Here is a 9,748-nt window from a genome sequence, read left to right as displayed (position 1 = left end):
TAGAGGACCCGAGCTCAGAGGATGAAAGAGACCACCCACAGAGGGCGAGAAGGGAATTTTTATATATAATATTTGTAGTAAATAATGCCATGTTCCCAGAGGTAGTTACTTTTATTCAGTTATATTTACTCAGAAATGAATGGTCATGAAGTTGTCCAAACATTGTTTTAAAGTTTATTAATCTTAAACTGTGCATTTTAATACTGCAATTTAAACCAAATAATTATTCCACAATATGCAAGAAAAAACTGCCCTCGCCTAGTTTAAGAGCCCACATTTCTCTATTACTTTTACTCAATATCAAGCTAAAATAACTGCTTATAAATTTATATTCTCAGTGCAGCTCAGATGTTTTACAGTGTGCATAAACATTACCTACTATATTAATTTAATAAGTTTTATGTTGAAAGAAGTTATTTGGAAAAGTGCTTAAGTTTATTAAGCGTTAATGAATTCTGCTCAAAAGCATTTAGTGTGAGCAGGACATTGTCCTTCAGCTTTGCAAAACTGAGTTGCATTAAAATAAACATTTGCCTTAATGACATGAGAGGCAGATCAATGTAACGTACTTCCATGTCACTCACGGCGCAAACATGTGCCGCTAAGCACATGTTTTTGCTTAGCGGCATGTTTCAGTTTTTCTAAGTGCTAAACTAAGAACTCTAGTTTAGCACTTTATTCAACTCTTGGAGGTTTAACAAAATTAATAAAAAGTTAACACAACTTAATACTGTAAGTTTATCTTTCACAAACTCACACATTTAGGTTCAAAATCTAAAACTCGCTATTTGACTTAAAGAGTAAAAGATAGTAGACACAACTCAGCGCGGCCCAAATGTTTTACAGTGTGCATAGACATTACCTACTATATTAGTTTAATAAATGTTATGTTCAAAGAGGTTGTTTGGACAAGTGTTTCTTCTGCTTTGATCTGTTATTTTGTAATTATGTCATACATTTATTTTTCATTATGTTATTTAAAATTCCAAGCTGTGCGCATAAACATAAGTCACGTGAAGTTTATTTGCACAGAACATTTCAGCAATGAGGAAGTACAAAGAGTTTATGGCTTTTGTCTCTCTGAGGACGACATTTTTAAATACTACACCAGGTGTCAAAGTCATAATAGTTCTGTAGACTCACTGTGCTCTTTTGGTGGCCATGTGAAATACAGAGAATATTATAATTAAATAGATTTGTACAGTCTTCTACCATATTTTTCATAGTTTCTTGCCTCTGTGACCACTTTGCTGCTGACTGCAACTGATCATAAAAACTGCTGTTTCTGAATCTGAATAAAACTAACTCCTGTTAAATAAATACGTCAATGGACAAAAACATTTAGCAAAATATAAACTTTATTGAATATAAATGAGTACAAAAGTGAAAACAAATATATACTCATCACAAATCACAAATATATAATACTCTGATTAATTAGATTGATATCTTTAAGCTGATCTTCTCAGAAGACCCTCCACTGATCCAGTTTGTTGTTCCCTGGTAAACAAAAAAGTAGAGGATTAAAATTTTGTTAGTAAATGTTAAATCTTGAACAAATTGTGATGCTGGAGTGCTGGGAGTTGCTACGTGACGATACCTACTTACTTTTCCAGATGCTTCATAGCCCTGATAACCCAAGGCTTCTCAGGATTGGCGCAGACAAGTTTGTCTTTCACAGTGAGGAAACTGTAATCATAAAAGAGGAAAATAATTATTTATACAGTCACAGTAGCAGCACCTATTACACACATCAAAGTAACCAAATTCTTTCTTACATTATTGCCTTGATGTTGCAGATCTCTGTGTCATTTTGAACTGTGAAACTCCTCAGATTTTTTAACGCAATTGGCTTGTCATAAGTTTTTGTGCAGCAAGGTCCACGGTAGGCTGCAACAAAGAAACAGTGACATGTTAGAGAAAATCTATTTTTTCATATCTCAGTTAACAAATTAGAAATAATATTATCCCAAAAAGAACAGCACAGACTTTTTCAATGATTCTAAACAAAGAAAGCAGCTGTAAAATCTCACTTACAGGTTTCACTGAGCGCCACCAGCAGCAGCAGCACAGCAGAGACGCACACGGCCAGCTTTGCCATCCTTCTCAGTCAGAGGTAAATCAGAGAGCTGATGTGGATTGTCAGATGGGATTGCGAGATAACGTCTGCCTCTGGCTGTGAAGTTTAAATACATTGTGAAACGGAAGGAAACCGTCCAAACCACATACCAAAAAACAAGCTGGAAAGCACAAGGCAACAATGTATTTAGGTCATCCGGGAAGTACAACGTTCCGTGTACTTTACCCACTTTGTAACATAAAATCCCCCGTTCAGGCCCCAGATTGGCACCTTTTGTTGATATCCAAAGGACAATTACACATTACACTTACACATTATTTTATTGTTCTATTTAATTTCCTCTGTTCATGGAGTTGACATAACACTGATGACTCAGTTCCTCCATTTGATATTTCAAAAGGTAGATGGAGCAACTTGAGCTGCAAACCTTGTTTTACATTTTATTAAAATAATAGTTCATCACCTTGAAATGACTGATCTCTTTTCAAGTTGACTTGAAGCTGTGAGGAATTTTGCATCAACGATTCACTCTGCAAAACAATCAAGCTAGCTCCACCTTGCTCAGCGATGGAATGCGGTAATTTCATTTGCTACTGAATGTTATGACTGCACCACAGTCTAGTACTGACTATGTAATGAGAAAAAGTTTCAGTGGGGTTAAATTACATTTTTAATGCAAACATTTTACTAAATATTAACCAAACACTGGGTACAGAAATTTACATGAAGCTCTTCAAGCGGTTGCGTAAATTCTTCCTCCACGCTTCAGGATTCAAGAGAGACCTGAAAGTATAAAACAAATTGTACAAACCCAAACCTCATAACACATCCTGCTGACCTTATTGTTTGCAGCATCAGCATTATGTTGCAATGTGCGACAGCCATTTTGTTTATCTATAAACTCTTCCTATTCTCATTTAATGAACCTCATTTCTTGTCCTCCACACTAATTGTGTCTCGCTGATAAGATGATAAGAAGCTGCAATACAGTATTGAAAAGTTTATTTTGTTCCAGCAGGAGATGCACAGTGAAAGCTGATTAAACCAAAACAAAATCGACCTAATCTGAAGCTAAAAACTCATGTAAAGGACAGATATGTGTTTAGTATAAGATGGTAATCTAAATGTTGACAGATTACAATGCTATGGATTGCAATCTGTCAACAAGTAGAAGCAAACATGTTTTGCTTTTGCTCTTTGACGTCAGAAGCATAAGCAGCAGTAAATAACAAGAATCCATGTGTGAATTTTCTGGAATTCTGGTCTGTCCGGGCTCGTTTGATGTCACTGCAAGTTATTCCAGTTATTATTTCAATAAATCCCGCTGTTAATTGTGTCTTTGTCAGCTCTTTGTTTGGTTATTTTATGGATCGAAACCAGCATGCAAGTTAATACCTGAAAGTTAGCGTCTGTTCTTACGTCTTTCAGGTGACAAATGTCATATTTTATTGTCTGTTGGATAAGTCAGAGTTCCTCCTGAAAAATCCCAGCTAAAATGACTCAAACCTGGTTGTGCTAAAAAAAAAAAAAAACAAACAACAACAAAAAAATAACAAATGATGTCAGTCACACTTGACTGCTAGATAACAATATTTACTTCAATATAATGAGGGCGCGTGCTCTGCTCTGCTGTGACGCAGCAAAACGTCAAACATTAGAAGGACTTTGTCTAAGCAAGTACTGTATGTGGTAGATGATTATCAGTGAAAGGAAGTGAGGCTTTGAGCTGCTCAGACCCCCTTCCGCTAAAGACAGTTATGAACTACATCAGAGGATTTTTAACGCTCGAGTCTGAATGAAGAAAATGCTCACAAGATTTTACGTGACCGTGGGATCTTTTTGAATCAGACAGACGAAGACCTTCAGTTTTATTTTTGACCAATTACCTTCAAGTTACTCTTCATATTAGTTTTTTTTTTTTTTTTTTCGTGTGGTTTTGCTTTGGAATGAACAAAAGGAGTTGAGTCGAAAAACTGTTTTATAAAATCATACATTTAAACTGTTTTCTAAAAATATGTCTTTCAGTATTATGTAGTCAGTAACAAACATTTATGCAGTATAGACAAAGAAATACACATTTTTCTTGTGAAGCAAGATTGGAGCCCTTCACTCTAAATAATTCTATAAATAAAAGTATATCAACGTGCATTATATAACATCGCGACTCTATAGATATGACAAAGCAAAGGAACGTACAAGCAACAGATGTACCTAAATGACTGCTGTGGTTTGGGTGGAAAGTTGATGACAGAAGGTTTTAGGTTATTGTGACCTATTTCAGTGCACTAAATGCACTTTGTGTTTGATGTGCGGGTCTTGAGTATAAGCTTAAACGTTCCTCTGACCTAGAAAAGAATCTGTACGGAACCCCACACCAACCCACAACAAGCGACCCACTTAAGGCTTATGCACGGAGGTCTTCTCAGATTTTCTTCTTCCAGTTTTCCACTTACCTCTAAATGTCATGTATTAGGTTGTGTTTTATTTAGCGTCGCTTCTTCTATTTTATATGCAAGAATGGAGTATTCTGGTGGAAAGACCAACAAGCGCCCCCAACCAAGGGCTACTTTAAGCAAGAGATGACTTGCAGCTACTTTTTTTTTCTTTTTAATACGCATTTGATACGACAAAACTCACAAATTAAGTCACAAATTTGATTATCAGTTCTTACATGAGAGTCCTTTATGACCCTTTTCTCTCCAATAAGCTGTTCCTCTGACAAAAGATGCAAAATGTTAACCTTGTATTAAATTATGAACAACTAGAATTTGCAACAGATTTGAATGGCATTGAGGCCCCTTAAAGTCTTGGGAGAAGTCAAAGTGGTTATACTATTTAAGATGTTGTTAAAAGTGTAATTAAATGTAGCTGAGTCATCAACCTTGATATTTTGCTTTACATAAATATTACAGATTTTTTTCTGTCATCTTTCATGTGACATCACTATTCAATATTTATAGTGAGAAATGGCAACTTTTCTATTTTTTAAATGTGTTTTAACTCATCAGTTTATTGAACTATAGATTAATTAAATTATCTAATTTACAGTAAAAGAATTTTAGCTTTCTGTTCGTAACTGTTTTAGTAGTTAGTTTATTATCGCTGGGACAGTTTATTGCATTTTACTGCATAAAATGCATTAAACACATTATTCAAGCAAGAAAAAACAATTCTACTAAATATTCTCATGACTTATAAAATAAGTGACGTGCACTATTCTCAAATAACAGACATGAGCCCGTCATTTCTCTTTAATACTGTTTCTATGTCAACATCCCCAAGTTTAGCGATGATAAGGGTCATTAGAAAAGTACGGATATCCTAACACACACAACTTTGTAAACTGTTTCACACCTATTAGTTAATGTCACCTTTGACCTCAAAAACCATTAACGTAAATGTTCGATCCCGTACTTTAAGAATTTCTACAGTTGATTTCCATTTTACTAGCGTATTTGTTCTCGATCGTATAAACGTCTTTCTTTTAACGTCAGCTGTCCCAATCTTGAGGTGGCAGTGTGGGCTGTAAGTCATTTTTTCCCTTTTCCTCTGCTGCTGTGGTACTTTTCTACCTCAAGGAGGTGCAACATGTCTTCTCTGGTTGTGAAGTCATCAGTTGTGTGGGAATCATTTCTGATGCTCTGAGGTTTTTTTTTTTTTTTTGACATTTCTGAACTTCTGCCTCTGTTTTCTAGAAATCCTCACCAGAGCCTTATCGCGCTCTTCCACCTCTCTCCGAGTTTCATTTTTCTTCTATTCCACCTCTGACTACACTTCACTTACACTAAAATCCAAAAATACTCAAACTCCTAAAAGATTTAGACTTAAGATGTTTCCACGATGTTTCTTCTAACAGGAAGTAATATTTACAGTTTGAAGTGTTGAGTCTGATAAAGAAACTGTGTAAGATTAGAGTGTTGGAGCCGGCAGTGGGAGGAATAGAAAGGATTGAACAAGACAGAGAACAAAAGAGATGGCTAAAAACTCTGAATGCCAGAATACACTGCATTAACCCATTTTCATCCTCTGTTCCCAGAAAGGAGGAGTTTCACAGAAGAATAAAAACATCAGCGCTCCAGAGTGCTCCCTCTCTGTTTTCCCGTAGGCTGCAGGTGGTCCTTTGGGGACACTCACACGTGAAATCATTTCGCTCGCTGGCAGCATAAAAGACTGCCTCTTTGAAAAAAACATACACAGCCTGGCCAAAAATAAAGTTGTCATGGAGAAAAAAGTCACATAATCTGACAGTATATTGATATTATTAATGCTGCTTAAAAGTGCATGTAGAACTTAAAAGGATTTCTCAATAGTTTCTTTGGTAAATTGAGATCTTAATTCTGTGTCACATAATCAAGCCTGCTTTACGCATACATACATATTGATTCACTGAACTGTAATTTTAATGCATCGTTTTATTGGTTATTGGTCTTTTCCTTTGTTGTTTGTTTTTACTTTTTGTACTTTATTAGTTTTCCTTATTCTTTGCGTTTTACTGAGTTTAAAACTAGCCTAGTTAAGGAGTTTGTCGACTAAAGTATTTTAACTTGAAGTTTAAGTATTTTATTAGCACATTCTTACGTCTGTGAGAAAAGTTGTTTATTCTGTTAGCAGAGCATGCTATTTGAGAATACCAGTGTGCAAATTATTTTATTCCTCTGATGTTCCACACACCACACCTCACCAGGGAGGCATTCATAAAACATCAGTTCACTGAAACTGATCGCTTCTTTGACTATTTATTCCTGATCATCTGATGATGCTCCTACTTGTTCATTTCAACCTGAATAACTAACTTTGTTAATAATTGCCTCTGGCATTTCGTTAATAGTTACTCATGGCCAAACCGACAAGTGTAATAGAGGGGAGGCCTTCCAAGCAAATAACTATGTTTGAGTTTAACTGAGTTAATAAAAATTATGATCAACTAAAAGGTTGAAGCATTTTTATCTTTATGCTGTTTCATGATGACCATACATACTTTTTTAACTTGGCATTTGCAAGCCAATAATCACCATTCCGCTGGTAAAGAGTAACTTAAAACTCGTGCAACATGAGATTGCTGTGTTTCACCTGAGATCTTCCTGTCCTCTCCTCTCACTAACCTTCATAAAATATGTCCACATGCCCACACATTCCTTATAAACTTAGTCATTTGTGTCTCTTGCTGTATCACTTACTGAGATCTATATATGAAATCAGCTTAATGGTTTGTTTGTAAGATGAGGAATTTGATTGAATGGACAAAAAACTGTAATCAAAGTAATGAAATGTATTTGTATGATTGTGAAGGATTAAGCAAACCTTTTATAATTTTTGCTATAAGCATAACATTTTTACAACCAAATGTTTATTTTTTCACCTCTGTTTTATTGTTGTTGGGTGTTTTTTCATTCCGACAGCACATGTCAACAACAACAGCAGGTTAGATTAACACCTAAATTTATCACTTCACTACTTCAGCACGTGACCAGGTTAACTTTATTCAGCCTTTGTTTGGGGCAAACTCTGGGGAATTTCGGTCATGCTATGACACAACTGGCCAAGTGGGCAGAGCCTGCTCTGAGGTGTATATAAAAGAGTTCAGTGATCAGCAGCTCACAGAAACCCGAGAGAGGGAAGGAGAGACCACTTTCAGACCAGACCAGCTCCAGGCAGCAAACTGAAACTATGGTGTCAATGAAAGTAACAGTGATGGTGGTGACACTGGTTACTCTTTGTGCCCTGGCGACAAACACACAGGGAGGTAAGCATTTGCTTTCAGATTTCTTCTCTCGAGCTTGTCTTTTTTTATGTTCTTGTTTTCTTGATTATACAAACATAAATGACGGACACAGATACTTATGCCTTACTCATCTCTTATCTTTCCTGGCAGCTTATATTTTTTGCTGTAGAAGATACATACCTTGGAAAATACCATTCTCAGAGATCAAGGGCTTCTCACTGCAGAAAAGCACAGAATTATGTCCGATCACAGCCATCATGTAAGTGATTACTTTTTTTATTACATAGATTCAAAATTCACTTTATGTATTTATTTACTTACCATTATGATTATATATGCACATTTTATTAACTATGATTCCTTTTCAATTGCAGCTTCCACACAAAGACCGGAAAAAGATGTGCTGACCCAACTCTTAAATGGGTGATGGACTATGTGAGCCGAATAGAGTGAGTAATTTTATTGCTAAAAAAAAGACCTAAAATTTTACAACAAAAAATGAAGATGTTTAATATATCTTTTTCTGATGCAATTGCAGAAGTTTGGCAAAGAAAATGTCTGTCTCCAAGTAGAAAGAACAAGCAACAAAGGTTCCATTGGAATAACCTGCAGAGGATGCCGAGGCCAGCTACTGCAAACCTGTTTACAATATTCGCTTCGCCTGCTATCCACAAACAGAAAAGGCTTTGCTGCTTTGTGAACACCAGCTTAAAAAAGCAAAGCTGATACTGTAATGCTGTAAAAGCAATGCTCATAGTGGCTCAGTTGTAAGAGCACTGTACATATTATATATTATATATTATGCTCTTTATATTAATTTTGTATTCATTTTTACACAAAATAAAGATTTGCTTTGGAAAGAATCATCTGTCTGTGGAGTTCATAAAAAATCTTAATCCAAATGACATTGGATAATAGAAAAAAAAAACCTCTTTGGTCCTTTAAAAGGTTCAGTTCAGTTCTTTATTTTCCCACGTGGGATAATCTGTTGTACAGCAGCAGCCAATCAGCAGCACATCTCAGCAGCGTGTAAATGTAAAACTTCCTCGTCAGTTTTTTACCTGTCAGGAAGTTCCACCTCTGGGAGTTTTGAGTTGTGAGTAATGTCACGGGAGCTGAAAACGAGTTCAACTATGAAAGCCCTGAATGTGATGCAATCTAGAGGAAGTTACAGGTAATCTGTTCTTTAAAAGCACACAACAGAACCGGCTTTTCATGCGGATATTCAAAGCTGTTGTATCAATGCTGATATCAGCTTGAACTCAGTTCCGTTTATTTATATGCTGGGTGATTTATTTGTAATTAGTGAATGAAAATCTAAGATCAAATTAATGTTTTGTGCTGGTTGATGTGTTGTTTTTTTCCCCCCATGCTCTTCATTTTCTCTCTGCAGAACAGGTTTTAGGTCCAACCTGTTCTGCAGCTATGTGATGCAAGACACAAAAACCGGTCAGACGTTTACATGCATCGTTATAAATGATGGTTATAATTTTAATAATATTGGTCTTTTAATGATGAGTTTGAACTTTTCTTTTTCCTGGATGGGTTATTTATGTAGTTGACACCTTTTGTGAGATTTTTAGGAGATCTGCATGAACAAGTTTAATTTTATTGTGGATTTTCATTAATGCAAACTGGGTAAAGATTATTTATGTAGACTCAAATACTCACCACTCCACTAATATTCACATAAATATCCCTTACAGAGCTTCAGACAAACCACACACCTTTTGTAGCCACTATCAGACGTCTGTTATAATTGCAGCTGGATATTTTACCCCTGTAATTATTAAAAATCAACTTCATTTCAAATCAACAACTCGATTGTTGAAACACAGACACACTTGATTGTTCCAACACGACATAGACCCCAAGCACACAAAACTGTTTTTCAGATGGACGAGTCAGGCTAACATTAGGCTTCTTGACTTCAGTTTTATTTAAAA

The 9,748-nt window shown here is 35.7% G+C and overlaps 2 protein-coding genes across 2 annotated transcripts; one reads left to right on the top strand and one right to left on the bottom strand.

The window, feature by feature from the left end:
* Positions 1-1,337: 1,337 nt before the first annotated feature.
* Positions 1,338-2,178, bottom strand: ccl20a.4 (chemokine (C-C motif) ligand 20a, duplicate 4). Its single transcript, XM_015042636.1, has 4 exons — positions 2,038-2,178; positions 1,779-1,890; positions 1,609-1,689; positions 1,338-1,500 (listed from the first exon to the last, which is right to left on the bottom strand). Exons 1-4 carry the CDS (start codon positions 2,099-2,101, stop codon positions 1,452-1,454), a joined length of 306 nt encoding a protein of 101 aa, XP_014898122.1. The 5' UTR covers positions 2,102-2,178; the 3' UTR covers positions 1,338-1,451.
* Positions 2,179-7,668: 5,490 nt separating this feature from the next.
* On the top strand, positions 7,669-8,665 carry ccl20a.3 (chemokine (C-C motif) ligand 20a, duplicate 3). Its single transcript, XM_015042635.1, has 4 exons — positions 7,669-7,823; positions 7,953-8,061; positions 8,177-8,251; positions 8,341-8,665. Exons 1-4 carry the CDS (start codon positions 7,748-7,750, stop codon positions 8,372-8,374), a joined length of 294 nt encoding a protein of 97 aa, XP_014898121.1. The 5' UTR covers positions 7,669-7,747; the 3' UTR covers positions 8,375-8,665.
* Positions 8,666-9,748: the final 1,083 nt, after the last annotated feature.

This window comes from Poecilia latipinna, unplaced genomic scaffold (genome assembly GCF_001443285.1).
Source record: "Poecilia latipinna isolate Pla-1442-1.1 unplaced genomic scaffold, P_latipinna-1.0 Scaffold597, whole genome shotgun sequence".
Taxonomy (NCBI): Eukaryota; Metazoa; Chordata; class Actinopteri; order Cyprinodontiformes; family Poeciliidae; genus Poecilia; species Poecilia latipinna.
Note: the sequence above shows the minus strand (reverse complement) of the source record. Positions and strands in the feature narration are given on the sequence as shown.

Coding starts and splice junctions, on each gene's coding strand:
- ccl20a.4 (XM_015042636.1), bottom strand. CDS start 2,101: ATGGCAAAGCTGGCCGTGTGCGTCTCTGCTGTGCTGCTGCTGCTGGTG. Junction 1,891..2,037: donor GGTGGCGCTCAGTGAAACCT/GTAAGTGAGATT, acceptor TCTTTGTTGCAG/CCTACCGTGGACCTTGCTGC. Junction 1,690..1,778: donor TGCAACATCAAGGCAATAAT/GTAAGAAAGAAT, acceptor TTATGATTACAG/TTTCCTCACTGTGAAAGACA.
- ccl20a.3 (XM_015042635.1), top strand. CDS start 7,748: ATGGTGTCAATGAAAGTAACAGTGATGGTGGTGACACTGGTTACTCTT. Junction 7,824..7,952: donor GGCGACAAACACACAGGGAG/GTAAGCATTTGC, acceptor CTTTCCTGGCAG/CTTATATTTTTTGCTGTAGA. Junction 8,062..8,176: donor TGTCCGATCACAGCCATCAT/GTAAGTGATTAC, acceptor TTTCAATTGCAG/CTTCCACACAAAGACCGGAA.